Source organism: Adelges cooleyi, unplaced genomic scaffold (genome assembly GCF_023614345.1).
Source record: "Adelges cooleyi isolate 19-005CV unplaced genomic scaffold, UGA_ACOO_1.1 ACOO_flye_CR_arks_rails_tigmint_CR_PRNA_651, whole genome shotgun sequence".
Taxonomy (NCBI): domain Eukaryota; kingdom Metazoa; phylum Arthropoda; class Insecta; order Hemiptera; family Adelgidae; genus Adelges; species Adelges cooleyi.
In genome coordinates this window covers 13,576,891-13,593,683 of record NW_026096352.1, presented here as the reverse complement: position 1 = coordinate 13,593,683, position 16,793 = coordinate 13,576,891, and the positions used below count along the sequence as shown (strand labels likewise).

Genomic DNA, 16,793 nt, shown 5'->3' with positions numbered 1-16,793 from the left:
CAAATTGCTGTAATCTATGGTGGACTGTTGGCTTGCAACGACTAGGCTAATCTTGAGCATGATGTGCCACGTTGCCGGGCTTAAATAACAAACAAATAAAAAGATCAAGACGGGGCGCCACAACAACAAATTCGACCACCTACAAGACGTTGGGCGTTTAACTCGAGGAAATCCGATAGGTGTTACCGGGGCTCGAGCAGTTGCGTCGTTTAACCGTAGAACTTTGTGTGTCCGACCACGGGGCACGTTGTGGACCGTCCAAGGTTGCATTTAAATTTAAAAACAAATTATAAGAAAATAACACGGTTATACACAACGGAACTTTAGTAAAACGCTATTACACGGCGATTAAACCGTGTACAGTGCAACAACAATCCCAGCAACGACACGCACAGCGTTTTGGCACGCCACCGCGTTGTCGACCGCACAAGAACAGTTCGGTTTGTCCAATATCGCCTTCTATAATAATGCTATTCTCTCAGTACGGTCCAGCATGAAAGGATCGGGCCGCCGTTTAATTTGCCTAATATGCATATAGATAACACGATACGACTAAGCTTGTTCTGGATGATAAGCATTTGAAGTTCGTCCCTAGGCCAGGGGACGGTCTGGGGTAAAACAATTAATTAACGTCCCCTCTATATACGAAAAAAAAAACAAAATAATGATTGTAAAAAGTGCACAAAAACAATAGTTTCTTAACAATCAATTATTAGTAATCGGTAGACCGCATTATTATTAACTTCGAGTATAAACTGTACTCAATGTTATTATTAATATATATATATATATATACAGTTACAAATCGATAGGAAGACTGCCCGTGATATTTATGTTTATTAGTACCGAAGAATACAATCGAAATATGTTAGAAAATATGTGTTTTATAAAAAGGGAAACCATTTCACTCTCTTCCCTATGAGAAAGACCAACGCTCTTGCATGCGAGCCGGTTTGAACCCATTCACGAGGTACCCGATATAGCTGTTGTTTGACCTACCTAACAAAACATAACCGTATCATAGTTGTTAATTAACTCGAGTTGCTACTAACACGCATTGTTCGCATTCGTTGATTTAGCATTTAAGTTGTATTATATGAAGATAAAAAGCATCTGATATAACAGCTGTGTTTTATGGCCCGAGGGTCTTGGTGGTGTAAATGCAATATTTTCACTTGCTCTTTTGTTCTAGGTGAACGTAAACAGTTGAAAATTAGATTTAAATTAATTTTACAATTTTTAACGCAACGCATAGTTATTTTGTCTCGTCTATGACATTTTAATTTTAATTTTTTGTTCAAAAACAAGCCTTAGAGTATTTTTAATAAATATATTTTTTAATTTCTTTATTATTTTAATTTTTTTTTTATTCTTTATTATTTTTACTTATTATTATTATTTTTTAATTTTTAATTAATTAATTTATTCATTTATTTTAACTATTTTCGTCTATTTTTTTATCATAAAAGTTTTTAAAAAAACCATAAGGTCGTTAAGCTGAATCAAAGTATTTCCAAAAATATATAATTTTTTACACTAGTACAAATTTCATGTACAATCGTGGGATTTACTAGGCACATTTCAAGTGTGTCCTAATGGCATCATTCGAACCGGAAACGTATTTATTCGTTTCAGTCTCAACAGAAATGCATTGATGAAATATTAACAGTTGTCAAAAGTGTGTCTTATTTTTCAAGCAGTACGCGAACCAAGATGTCTTAATTAATATTGACTTAATTGTTCAGAGCCAAAGTGTTAGCTTACATTAAACAAATTGCTCTCTTTTAATTTTGCAAATTAAATTTTGATTTATTATCAAATAATGTTAAAATTAATATTTTATGACATTTATTTGGACTCTTTAATTACTTTTTCTCGTAAAACCACTAATTAAATTTTAATTGAGTTCACAAAAAGGTAAGTATAAATACACTAACAATCGTTGTTTGTTTCTAATTTTGTTATTTTCTAATTTATAAAAGTATAAGGAACACAATAATTTAAAAAAATCTAGTGTTGGTTCCAGAGGTCAATTAAGGGGTTATATTTTTCAGGAAATTAGCATAATTGGCGTTTTCAATTGAAAAAAGTGAAAAAAATTTACTAAAACAGACTAAAGATAGCTAATTTTATGATTTTAATAAACGATAACGACACGTATGAGTTAGATACAGCATTAAAAAAATATTTTCTCGTGAATTGTAGTTTCTTAAGTTCTAATGAGACTATTATCAGTTTTTATTTAAAGGAGGGGACAGAATGGACTACAATCATTTTAAAGATATGATGAAATATTTTATCAAATAAGTAATCAATCATATTTAAACTTTGCCAAATCCCTTGTAGGTAATCCGCGCTTCATACTTTATATAAAACCTGTGTGTAATTTAAATTAAATAGGCAATATTTAAATAAATTTGTTATACAATTATTTAAAATGACAACGAAACAACTAGTTATAAAAATTATTACTTATTGAAAATCGGCTTAAACCATTTTTAGGTTAAAACCCTTTATTCTTCTTTACCTTACGTTATAATAATTTGCTATTTATAGAGATAAAATAGATCTCTTTCCATAATTCCTTACAATATGTTATTAACCTTTTAATAAAAATTAATTAATTAATCATTAACATAGGTGGATCCTCATTTAAATCGACGAAATTAAATTATTTGAGGGGTTCGATTGAACTGTCAATTGCTAAATGAACTGCGAGAGTCACATCTTATATTTTGCGATGAGCTTTACAACTCAATTTTTAAACCAAATTTGAATTTTGATAATGCAATTTTCTTCATTAACAGATAGGTAATACATTACATAAATCATGTAACTTTATTAATACTTTACATAACTGTTCAATTAAAAAAAAAATAACTTAAAGCACAATTTGTTTAGTTTGATCTGAATTTAATGATTTTTAGATGATATTTTAAGAGTTATTTTTAAAAAAAATCTTTATACAATTTTTCGAATTATATATGTATTTTTAATCTTGAATGACAAACATGCTCAGTTTAACACTCCGGTGGTTATTTATGTTTTTAGAAAGCGAGGGGAGAGCTTTATTTTAGCTAAATTACTTAAATTATACTCTAAATGACTTGTTAGCCCTCTCTTTCTATCTTCTTTTAGATTTTCGATCTTCGCCCATGATTATTAATAAATATACGTTTCTATGATGTATTAGTTTTAGATATCAGCTACTGCAGAGACACCAAACGATCTGAGGCTATTTATCATTTAAATAAGGCTGACATGGCGTATCATCGTAGCATAATAAATACTATGGTAAACGCTTAGCCTTAGACAATACGACAGTGTTTGTGTCCGTGCTGGAAAAAGGACACCCGAAGAAGATTAAACATTATTCTTTATTACATGCAATATGTTTGTAACAGGCCTGTGTTTGTCGATGCTGAAAAACTGACACCTCAAGAAGAATAAACATTATTCTTGATTACATGTAATATGTTTGTAACAAGACTTTTAGAATAGTATAATATTTCAATTCAATTTCAATGTTTTTCATTGTACTGTATAGTATATAATATTTGTAAGCAAATTATTCATTGGTTGTTTTGTATTTATTTGATGTACTCCAACCTAACGTCCATATTATACATATATTATTGTCCATAAACATTATTTGCGTTTCTTTAGCTACGAAAAAAACAAAACAGCTACAATAATCTTATATCTATTGATAATAATAGAATTATCATTATTAAGTGCACAGTAGTTACATACAATATAATAAAAAAGATTTTGCCTACAGATTTTTTAATATATTATATTAAAAAATCTGTAGGCAAAATCTTTTTTTTCTTCTGTATGTTGAGGATACTTGTGTTTTTGATAATAATAATAATATTAAATAGATCTATCGATATGAATTGATTTAACATTCATTCGGGAATGAAACTAAAAATTACTGGTCTTAGCTGGTTATTTTGTGGAGAATGCGGAGAGAGGTAAAAACTATGCCCTGGACACCGTAGTTCTGTGTAGTTCCGTATTAGTTATTTATTGAATGAAAACACAGCTCATATGGGAATACATGACGCAAGTTTATAGTAAATCATAAATGAGATTTATAATTACAGTGTCCCATACAACGATGGAACGATGGAAAAGGGAGTGGTTGAACAGGGCATTGGCTGACCTCTTTTTACAGTTTCTCGAATTCTTAACATATTCCTAGAAGCAATAAGATAGTATTGAATAATTGCAATTTTAATAATTTCATAATTCATTTTATTTAATAAAAGCTAGCATGGTGGAGTCATTCCCAGACTGTGGAGACGGAGCGTACCGAGTTCGGAGAGATTATACATAATAATAAAAAAACTACAACAATGTGGAATATATGAATAAAGTTGATTGTCTGTTATTTCTAAAAAAATGTTGACATTGTTTTCAGTAGGCAATATTGCAATAAACAATATAATAAATCATTTTTTCGGACACATGTTATCTAGAAATTAGATATGGCGCATTTGTATTTTTTACTTCAATAAAAAAAATTATTTATGTCACAGCCCTCTTCAAAATCTACCTTATGTCTAATTTTCAGATTTCAAGTCCCTAAACTACGCTAAAAAAGTAAAATAAAGTTTCCAACCCTTCCAGAGGAAAGGGTTATTGCCTTTTTTTTATTAAGAATGCTCCTACCCATAAATATTAAACTTAAACCTAAATTTTAACCATCTTTTCCCCATCACCCTGGAGGGTTGATAGTTTTTTTGTTTTCCTATTATTTTTTCAGGTCTTCAGGGCGGAAAATTATTCTAAAGGTAGATCTTAAGAAAAAATGTCAACAAAGGTTTTTGTTTATTATGAAAAAATCCAACAAGTAAACAGGTTAAGTTCTTCAAATGACCACTAGACTAATGCCACTAGCAATAATAGTGAAAGTAATATCGAATCCGTTAGTAAGAGTGATTGAATGACTTATTGTTTATTAAATAAAATATAAAAAATAATGAGTAATTTTTTTAACTTTAAATTTCTTTTTATATGTGTTGCCCCTATAAAAGAATTACAATACTAATTATGTGCTCCTAAATTGTAATTTAAGAATAAAAACTATGTCTGTATTTCTAATATTTTGTTTAGATCAGCGAAATATCTTTTTTTACCAGAAATTTAGGTTAAAATATAATGTTTTTACAACAAAATTTTAATTTAAATCACTGATTCTTTTTTTAAATTTATTTAGCTAATAAAGCACTATGATAGGTATTTTGAGTGCTTTAGAACAGGCGTTGTCATCGTTCATTCCCGTTGAAAAAGCCAAACCATGATTTAAACGCAAAAATTATTTAAAGGGTTCTCAAGTAAAAAAAAAAGTATATAATAAATAATGATCATTCTTATTTATATATACAAGTATATAAAAGTACAGGTATTAAAATACTTACCTTTATTAGAATAATAAAAAGGAACGTGAAATGTAATTAACAAAACACCCCGCAATTTTTTTTTATATTAACATTTCTAAACGTTTAAATGCACTAAATTGATTTTTAAAAAAACTTTAATATAGTGAAATAATAAAATTCCTACTAAGATGTATATTTTTAGAGAAAAAAAATGTAGGTCTAATAGTGCAAAAAACATTAAAATTCATTAAAAAAACTAACTATCCTGCACAATATTTTAGTATAAGCAAATTTTGTTTAATACACACAAGCCAAGACTCAGTACTTTATTTAATATTGTACTAACTACTTAATTATGTTAGCTTACATAATACTTTTATAATTTCTATTCCTTCTTTTGTCGCCTTCTAATTTCACTGTTGTACAACTCTAAATTTTTGAGTTAAATATGTAATTGGTACATAGCGATTAAAAAAACCAACTGAAAATTGACTTTAGAACGTTTTTTAAAAAAAAATTACTCTTTTGAAGTATAAGAAAGAGAATGTAATTATAAATTATTTAACTAATCACAAAAAAATAATTTTTTTAATCGATAAATCACTATCCTCGAGAAGAGTTTTAATTTTTTTTAGGTTATGTTTAAGACAAAACCTAATAAGTGCCGTGAATTAAATTATTATAACAAAGATTACTATTTCTTATTCAATTTTAACTTCTTGAAAATAATTTACAAAATTATTGAACTTTTAATCTTGAAAAATCATTGCTTATTAAAGTTGAAGTTCACTATAAGAGCTTGTCGTTTATTTCACCGAGTTAAAAAGTGCCAAGAATAATATTATCGAAGGGTTAAAATACATGTAAAATAAGATTAATCGGCGAATTTCCAAACTTAGACTTTGGAAAATGTCCAATTTGTTTTACCAAATCTCTGAAACATCTTATAAACTGACAAAAAAAAAAAACGCAAATGTAGCATCTCGACTTCTTAGGATTTACAACAAATATTTTTGTACATTTAAAAACAAAAGTTGGTTAAAAAAATTCGATCGTATATTTTTATAGTATTCGAGTAAAAAGGGAAGTCAACATTTTGTGTATGTATTTCTTTTTCACTAGACAAGCATAGTTCATTGGCATCGCTTGAATTAAAAAATAATGTGTTTCAAGTGCACGACTTTATTCCGAGTCTATCATAGTAGGCTACAGAAACCTGGAAAAGGTTAGCAAAACCCAATTTCTAATATATAAAATAATGTTTAGACGCTTTATTTTTAGGAGCTGGTAATATTTAGTTATAGTGTGTAGGGTATTGTAGTATATGAGGTGAGGCAATTTCGCCCTTGGGTGCCATAAACTGCGCTAAAAAAAAAAAATCATAAGAGGAAATAAGGGTGCAGTTGCGGCGGAATGGCAAAAAGCGTAGTGCCCTAGGGCAGGAAAAATGACAAGTATATTGCAATGGCATATAGTACACAGGTGTGATAAGTGCATATTTTTGAAAAAATAAAAATGATCTATTAGCAACAGTTAACTGATAATATTATTCTCCTGCGCGTAATGTGTACACAAATATTGAAAGCCAAAAAGCTATGAACGGTTTTGATATCGGATGACGTGGAAGTCTATTAGATGAGTAAAATTTGTATTGTATGACATCGTGCGTTTTCAAAATAATTGTTTTCTGTGAAAATTAAATCAGAAAAAAACGCGCTTGTGCTCTATAACATTGGTAGTATAGTCTAGGTCATGTCGAGACAAAGGGTGACCGGCCTTGCCTCAGAATAGTCTCCGAAAGCCTGGCTCTGTCCTATTTATATGCCGTTGGGTTCACATAGAGTTACAGACAAATTTAATATGAAGAGTCTGTCGAGATTGCGAACGTCTGTATAATTTATTACGCCGGTCTTGATGCCGGGTGACAAAACACGGTTTATTTTTTTCTATATTTTATTTTCGTTCTCGGGAATCGAGTGGGTCTCGAATAAGTACGGATTTCGGGACACCGTGTGACCGAATTAATTGTACAATAACCCCTGTGTGTAGGTACGACGAAAGGGGGACCATATTTTTTATATAAAATAACGAATTGCCGACAGATATGTGCACGGCACTGCTGCGATACCGCCGGCCCCGTGTATACATATTACATTAAATAACGATAATAATATGAATTTACTTGCGCCATGTGTTTTATCTCGGTTTCCGACAGTTCGAATGAAAAGAAAAAAAATTATTTATCTAAGACCCGTAAGATTAGTGAATTCTAGATCAGTGAACTATTCCGCGGTTGACATATACTGACGCGACGTTTTATTACAATATTTTTAAATAATTTATTGTTTATTATATGTACATGTATTATGATGTCTGCTGCTAATTAGATTAAACTAATCATGTCTGTTCCCAAGTAGGTTTTGGAAAAAATACATTTTTTTTACACAGCATTGAGCATGATGTTAATATGTAAATATTTTTTATACTTAAATTTGTCATCATAAAAATATATTTTAACACGGCCGTCTAAAATAAAAAAAATAAAAGTGAAATTTCAATAATTTGTTGCTTCTCGTTATAAAATTAACCTATTAACGCCCTATTGGGACTCAAAAATTAGGAAAAAAAACAGTTACGGGCGTTAATAGGTTAAAATAAAAACCACAAATTGGCCCTTCAATTGTGCCATCGCCGTATATTAATTTATTATTGGCCAAAAATTAACAATATTAGGGGAAAAAATTGATTTTACACATTTTGATTAATTTATATTGAAGCACTTTATACACAGGAGAAAGACGGTGGAATCGGCCATCCAATTTGGGTGTTGTTTAGATTTAAACTATAAGGTTCCGGGATTTTAACCCAATTTTCACCAGGTAGAAGTGCTTTACAAATAAATCTATCTCAAGAAAACATTAATTACTTTAATACCTTTCGGTAAATACGGAAAACGTCGAATAACTATATTTTTTCCATGCAATAGAAACGAACAAGATATTTGAAATACCAATAGTTAATGAACACGTCTTGTTGAACATTTCTTAAGTATTTTATGAAATTATTATTCCACTGCAGAAATGGTCTTTTGCAGTAAGATCACGTATATTTCATTACTACGCAGAATTTTCCTTATTACATCCAGGCAGCTTGCAAATCCGTTATATTCAATATTTATTATCATAATATTACTATGAATACTAGTTATTTTATGTCACATTATCATGTACTTTCGATGTTCAATTATATTGTACTATTTCGTCGAAAAAATTATGTTCTATATTTACACTACACGTGTATTACAATAGCACATAACTGGCTACTAATTAACTATCTTGAATTCAACCCTAGAGAGTAATACAGAAAATAGATTGGCGCATGAAAAAACTTTAGGGCTATTAATTTATTAATAGGTATTACCTATTAATAAATTAGGTATCTCTTTAATAATAAAAACTAAAAGATTACCGACAAATTTGTAGATTATTGTTTATCGCAGATAAGAATAAACTTAAGTCACATTAAAGGTAATTATTCAATTCTGGTTATCGACCAGTCAATGTTTTCAGCTAACTATGCTTAATTTAAATAAATGTTTAAAAATTTGTCTAATATTGTAAAATAGCATAAATTAAGTTGTATCCAAAAAGGGAAACTAACAAATTGCTTGTATTTGAATAGGTAATTAGTGTCTTAACCTTAATGAATCACTCCTGTATAGGTATCGTATGACATAGGTCCCGTTAATAATTAATTGGTATCCGAGACCCATAAAAATTATATGTTGAATAAAACCAATTTAAAATAAAATGACAGTCGTTGAATTCAGGGAAAGCGTTGACGTAGAATTAAAACCTTAAAATAAATTGTGGAAACATGTTTCCTTGATGGACATAAAACAGTTGAGTTGTTTTAGTTGTAGTAATGTCTGTTATTCTGTTTTGTTTGGGAAGGATTTGTAGAGCTTCGAGAATGGGCAGAAGCAAAATTATACTTCTAAGTTAATTAGTTTTTCTTTTTTGCTTACACATACTTAATAAATAAGCGACGAAGTTTATTTTTAACAATTTAAATAATTCGTTTCTGTAAAAGTTTTATCCATTACAATATTGATTTCTTCCCTAATACCGAAGGTCCAATAAAGTTCACATGAATATCTAAACGTCCTATATAATAGTTGTCATAAGAAACAGTAGATCAATTAATAATCAATATTTTTAGTAGTCAATCTATATAAGCGCAATCTTATTGTCAATAATCTTTACTTTGACATGATTTATTTTGGTGTATATGTTAGTTTTTACAGTTGTTTATTTAATTGTAGAACAAAACATAATATTATATTGTATTATTGAAATGTTGGCATTGTTCTAAGTGGCATACAATGTACAACAAGAAATGTGCACATCGTGTACCGAAAACGTTAATCTACATTTTGGCTAAACCACTTTGGCATTTTTTCAATAGTGTTTTATATTGCTTGGGATTGAAAACAAAATGATATCATTTAATTTTTTTATTGCATTACCGACTCAGCCCGTGCTGGCGTTTCGTACACTGATTGTGAGAGTTTTTTCTCGTGTCTGGTCGACTACACTTATGTAATCGACCAGGACCGAAGCGATTTAAAATCATCTTGAAAGTAAGCCATAACTCACATGGTGTGTTTTAAAAGGTTCCCAATAGACACACAAGTGGAATGAGCCATTAATTAAGATACAGCCGGCCGCAGTTGTTCGGAGTGTTTCTATGGTTCAAGTATCGGACCAAATTATAATAAATATAACATAAAATGGGAGAAGTTAAGGGGGGGCATATATAAGTATAATATGTTGTCCATTTAGATTACATCACACCAAGTAAAAGTTACTTCATTTTCTGAATAAACAATATTTTTTTAGACAAACTTTATTCTAAACGGTGCCCCTAATGATTTATAGTTTTTTTTCAATACATAAGAATACAAATTAATGTTTATATATGCGTTTTTTTTAATACATTAACAGCATATGGTAACTATTACCATTCAGAACCAAATATTCTATTTAACAGGCGGTTTTCGAGGAGCCTAGCTGTTAGTTAGCTGTTAGGCTTATGCTTTCAATCGCATAGCTTTTGATCTTTGATGTTACAATACAATTATAGAAATAATATTTGTCATAAATATATGTTTACTCGTATATATAAATTAATTTTGTATTATATTATCGTGTCAAGAATCAAGACTAAGAAAGTTTAGGCCATAAAAAAATTGCTTTTTTACTTTCTCCCTATTTTTTAACATATTATATTCAACCCTGGTTAACCCATACGACCTAATCTTCAGCCGGAAAAGATCTTGGAAGATTATTAACTACAAAATCGATTCGAATAAATGAAAAGTGCAACGAGGAATAATAAGGTTTCGTTGACCATGCCTATTACAACCCCGGTGACGATAAAGCTATAGTTTACACAATTATTGTAAATTATTAATGCTTTACAAAGCCTAAGTTATAAGTAATGATAATTATTTGCTACTGTGGTTATGGACAGCTGTACAATTTTACATTCTGTATGAAATGACTAGCCAAGTACCAATAATATGATAGCCGATGGCTTATAATAATTCACAATGCAATTGGAACAGACACAATTCAGCAAGGGTTGGGTTTTGTAAAAGACAAAGCCATAATCTCTAAAATAATATAAGAGCAAAGCAGACAATAACGAGCTAGTGCCAATATCCCACACAACAATACATTTATGTTACTAAAAAAAAATATATTTTTTTAACAAATATTGTTCTTTTATATAGTAAACCAAAATGTATTTACCGAAACATGTAGAAAACATTGATGTTTATATACATAAGTATTCTAGTAGTATGCAAATCGTACAATCGTTTGTGTATCTAATAATTATTATTCGTGATACTGTCATTATATATCTTTTTTCCGGTTTGTTTAAAAACAAAATTGTCATTTTATACCGATAATTTAGTGTATTATATTATAGTAAAGCATATAATAGGTTCTGAGAATATTAAATCAGAAGCAGCCGTTAGTCTATAACCCGTTTTACTCGTATTTGAATTAGGCATTTAAAGTAAAAAAAATTGTTAGTTGACCTTCTGGTAGAATTTCCGGTTTTTTAATGTTTTTTTTTGTGCATCTTTAGAATAGTATTAGGTTTTCGATAACAATCGAGGTGTACAGCTGCACTTGTCGGTGAACGATTTTGGAATTTTCCATGGTAGGTAAATAGGTACAACAGATACCTCTGCCGAATCGATGCTTGGCAAAACACTAACATATTTTGTGGAATGGCAAAAGGGGAAAAAAAGAAACGTAGAACGCGGTTTTATTTTGCATTAGCGTTGTTCCGTTTGCTAAGCAATGCCATAGTACTTATATATAGGAACGAGCTGTAAGCACATTTATTTCATCATCACTTCATACATCTGCTGTTGTTATAGGCGTCGTAAAAAACGGGTATTTTTATGATATAAAATGTGCGTTAAAAAAAAAAAAAAACGATGATGTGCACTGCGCACTGCCTACTTCTTCTTGTATATCATTTGAGCGAACCTCTGTACCAGTCGACTTCGCAATGGTCTTATAAGGAAAATGTAATATTCCACGTTGTCAGTCTCACACAAAAAAATTGACCCTTAAAAATTAGTATTAACACAAATAGTTTTGAGATATATTCGAATGCACTCATTCGGCTTTGTAATTAATGTTTCGGCGAATAAAATAACATAACATCTTTTCAAGTAATTTCGGATACTAATAAAATTGTAACACCCAGAATGGCTATAACTTTTTTATTGGTTGTTGCTAATTTTTCTCTGAATGTGGAAGTGCAATCTAAGCATTTCATAATAAGTCTGCATATTTTACTTTTAATAACAATTTTAAATAAGTTACAGCTGTCGTTATTAAACGACAGGTTTTCTTAACGAAAACTAAATAATCTTTCTCTATAGCGATCACTTTCTCAAAAGACCTGTGTCCTGTTCAGCTAGCAATTCTCCCATATTTAAAACTAATGAAATTTGGCCGGCCGATTCGATATCAATGTTCTATTAGTTACAATACAAATGATATTCGCTCAACATATACGTTCGGTGGATTGGATTTACCGGATAGTAGATAAAAATGTCTGAAACAAAAATATAAGATTAGGTTAGTACATATTAGTTATATATACATATAATAATATTAGCTAGAAAATTATCAATATGTTTTAAAAAAACTTTGATCCCACTAAGCTGATTTTTTCTTAACATTAATTTAGCTTCGTTTGAAGAGGGTTTCGAATTTTTTATAGACATCAATATAAAAACAAAAATTTCTAATACCTAAGATTCTTGCTGAAAGCTTTATCTACACCCAAATGGGTATAAAAACTTTGAACAAATTTAAGGAGAGCAAAATCTATTTAGGACGCGTTTACCTTTTTCTCCTAAATACTTCTTAAAAAGAAATTAAAAAAAATGTTTTCACAAAGATACCAAATGCATTTACGTTATGTTATATTTTTAGTGTGTTTATAATGATTTCTTTTGTTTTTAATTTCAAATATTTTATTTTCAAGTATAAAATACAACACGTATATTACGTCGCCGTCTTTGTTTCGGTGTACAAAAACAGTTAAAAATTTTTTTTTATGTCTAGTGCGTTTTTTTGTAGACTTTGGGTGTACAACAATGATCGCATACAATTTATAACAATATTATGTGATTCCTTCAGATCATTGTGATACACACTGTATACGCAGAGTGAAACTGTGTTATTAATATAGCGAAAAGTCACGACGTGGCTAAGCGGCATGTCTTTTTGGCTAAACAACCAATTATTATATCTTTACACGTTCGCATCAATTACCGAAAAATCCACACGGTTGTGTGTGTGTGTATTAACGTACATTTTTAATGTGACCGATATAATAATTGTTTTATCAATCGAACTTATTGATATAAACGCGTACGGTTACTTATATTTTATCATCGTACATGTCCCACGCAATTAATCTGTGGAGGCCCCGAGGTCATTTTCCTGTATACACGGAACGATACGAGTTTGAGTTAATAATATACAATATTTTACATCCATGCTATACACGAATGTATACAATATGTATAGTGTATATTTATGTATACAATATGCAAACAACGTGATATTGGTGTACGAGGAATTTAGAAAACGTCATTGAAACTGATTTTACTATAGTGTACAAAAAGCTCTATAATAATATAACCAGCAATAAATTATATCTATACAGCTAAAGAGGCCAACAATTAAAATATGTGCGATTTATTTTTTCAAAAATTCGTTTTATATACATCTTGCTGATTTCTATGATTTGCCAATTAAAACCGAACACCTAGCCTAACAGAAAACTGATATATTTTTAGAGCTGTAAACATCAAAGTCGTTTAAAAACGTGTTATGCTAAAAAAAATGACATTTTAAGTATTAACAACATTATTTTAAAATAATTAAATGAGCATTTTTTTTTTAGAAGGAGTGGAAAAGAGTGTTAAGAGTACGTGTGGTAACACAGGATAATTCTTTGTGAGATGATGAATTAATCAAGAACAACATTAATCCCGTACGTCTTGTTTGTACAATATTTCCTAGGTAATATTTTGTTTCAGCGTTGTAAACATAACTAGAACAACAACCAGTATGCTAATCTATGTATTTTAATATAATATATTAATTTTATTCATAATACACATGTTATATGTGTGTCTGTGTAGAAATCGGGCCGTGGGAACTGATCGAACAAATCACATATTCACGATAAATCATGGTATTATTATACGCATCTCTTACCGGCATACAAATTATTAACATCATACAACTAGTTCTGTCCCAACAGTCGGCTCAATGCAACCGATGCTAAAAAAATCATGCTACGTTCCAAGGTCGAGTTTGACAACCGATCCGTATCTTAGTCGTAGCGGACTAAGATAATAATATTATTTACGATGATTAACGCTCATAAGTCATAAAACGAACACTGAACACAATGTAATTATGTAAAAAGTAATCTGTAACGTGTACTATACCTGTACCTACTGTGTCTTCTTCTGCCATCATTAATTATCTTTTCGCTGCGAAATCTAAATAGTAAGCCAAGTAGCTATAAAGCCTCGACGGTAATTACTTGAGACACACGTGGTGAGACCCACGTCAAAAGTCAAATGTCTGTTCTCATGCAATTTGTAAAAATAGTCGAGAAAAAACCCAGAAATGTTAAAATATTTTCCACAAAACTATATTACACTTAAATACATTTATTTTTATGAAAAACTTTCGACAATTATGATTATTTAGCAAATGCCTGTCAGTTGAATTTAAACTAAAAAACAATTGCTGAATTACAAAAAAATCAAATAAAAACCTTGTGCCTATTTTTATGTAACCTAAGCTATTGGGGGTGATCCGTGGGACAGAATACTTATTGCTCTAATATGCTTTACTTATAGCATTTTATCATTGTGTTTTAAAACAGTTACCTAATACCACACAAGTCGATGTTCGAATTGTTATCTTCTTTAAATCCTTTCTCATCATGTTTTTATGTACCTATGTTTTTATAGCATCTAAAGTTATTGTATATTGTACCTAAAATATAAACTATCGCACATAAACCGGTCTTTATAGGAATTCAAATTAAATCATTCAATCTAAATTCAATATAAACTGTTTTTATTTAAGAAAAAACCACTAATACAAAGTGGTACCACCAAGATTTAGTGGATTAGGGTTTGAAAATATAATTTGATGTGCCTACTAATTAATTTTGGATTTCACCAATTATTATTATTTTAGATTCAAGAGGAATCCGAGTATATAATATATATACATAATATAGCCATTAAAATGAATCCATTTGACGACGGACGCTTATAAAATCTAGTATCAGACTTAACAAAAATATCAACGTTTATCGGTTGTAAAATATTTTACGGTGATTTGATGTTATCCGGTAGGATAGTCAAAACGTTCATCCACACAGGTAGTCCACGTGACTTGACTCTTATTAAACGAGGCAATGCGCATGTAAAATGTAAAAATATTATATCATCATATTATACTTAAACGGGTTAGGTCGGGTCATCATTATTTTACTATCTTGTAGTCCAGTGCAGTCACAAAGACTGTTATGTTACAGCAGATATAGCTGCAGCGCGATTAACCGCTTAGATTTGATGAGCGGTTTGCTCTAAGAATATATATTTAGAATTTTCCGTTGCTTTTCTGAAACTAAAGAAACCCGATGCCAAGTGGCTAAATTCTTTGAAACTCTCAAGTTATTATCCAACGAGCTAAAGTTACCCATGTACGGTTATAGGCTGCTATAAATTGAAGTACTAGTATCTAAGTATTGGTGGTGTAAAAGTACACCGTCGAGTTTTGTCTTGTTTGAGTTATTTAACTGAAACGAAACCATCAACGATGAGTACTTGTCGTAAACAACAAATAAATTAGAAATATTAACTGTGTCCGACGTGTTCGGACGGGTCTGCTATTGTCGACTGCTATCAAATATCTACAGCACCGGTAAAACGTGATAGCTGTCACCGACTTTGATGAGATGCAAAGTGTCACGATTTTCAAACCGTTACCGAAAGTAAACAATAAACTCGAACTTCAAGTAAACATTGATGTTTGAAGTACGGCCAAAGTGTAAAATCGCATGAGCAAAGACAAAAGCGTATAGAAACAGCTGCCGTTTCCGCGGTAAAGAAGTTATTGGTAGAGATCAAAATAATAAATTAAACAGTCGTCGTTTTGAGAATTATTCTTAACGTCAAATCCTACGCTTTATAACTTCACATGCGTGTGTTACTGCCAATGTAATTTGTTTCCTAACCTAACCTTATCAGTGTGGGTAAAGGCAATTATTCAAAACGTATTACACATATTAGTTTGTATCTTTCATGTTTAAATTGTCCACAAAACAAATTACAACTATCAAAATGTTCCAAATGAACATTTTAAGCCCACGGTCCTCGTGTACAGTTGTCTACGGATGTAGGTATGATCATTTGTAATAAATATCTCTTATAAGTTTATCAACCTGTAGTATAAGATTTGTTATTCTCTTAACGTTTATTTATCCCTGAACGAAAGTGGTTTTTAAAAATTGGTTTTAATTCCTCGGTAAGAAGATTGCCCATCTTTAGAATTTTATAATACAGCGTCTTTTTTATGAAATAAGTGTTTTAGCTATAAATATTCGGAATAAAATCTGTATTGTATTAAACAATAAAAAAATAATTTGTATTTTCGAGTAATATATATATTTATCTCAATACCAGTTTTCGAGAATAATAAGTATTCTCAAAAGTCAAATTTATAATATCTGTATTTTTAATACACACTTTTTGATTTATTGGTATTTTAA

The 16,793-nt window shown here is 30.0% G+C and overlaps 1 protein-coding gene across 1 annotated transcript in view; it reads left to right on the top strand.

The window, feature by feature from the left end:
• The window catches only part of LOC126844591 (doublesex- and mab-3-related transcription factor A2-like), a 60,291-nt gene extending 56,679 nt beyond the window's left edge, over positions 1–3,612 (top strand). The window contains exons 3-4 of the mRNA XM_050582887.1: positions 1,193–1,917; positions 3,194–3,612. Coding sequence (XP_050438844.1) covers positions 1,193–1,275 — 83 coding nt within the window. The 3' untranslated portion in view covers positions 1,276–1,917; positions 3,194–3,612. The remainder of the gene's footprint in view (positions 1–1,192; positions 1,918–3,193) is intronic.
• The last annotated feature ends 13,181 nt before the right edge of the window (positions 3,613–16,793 follow it).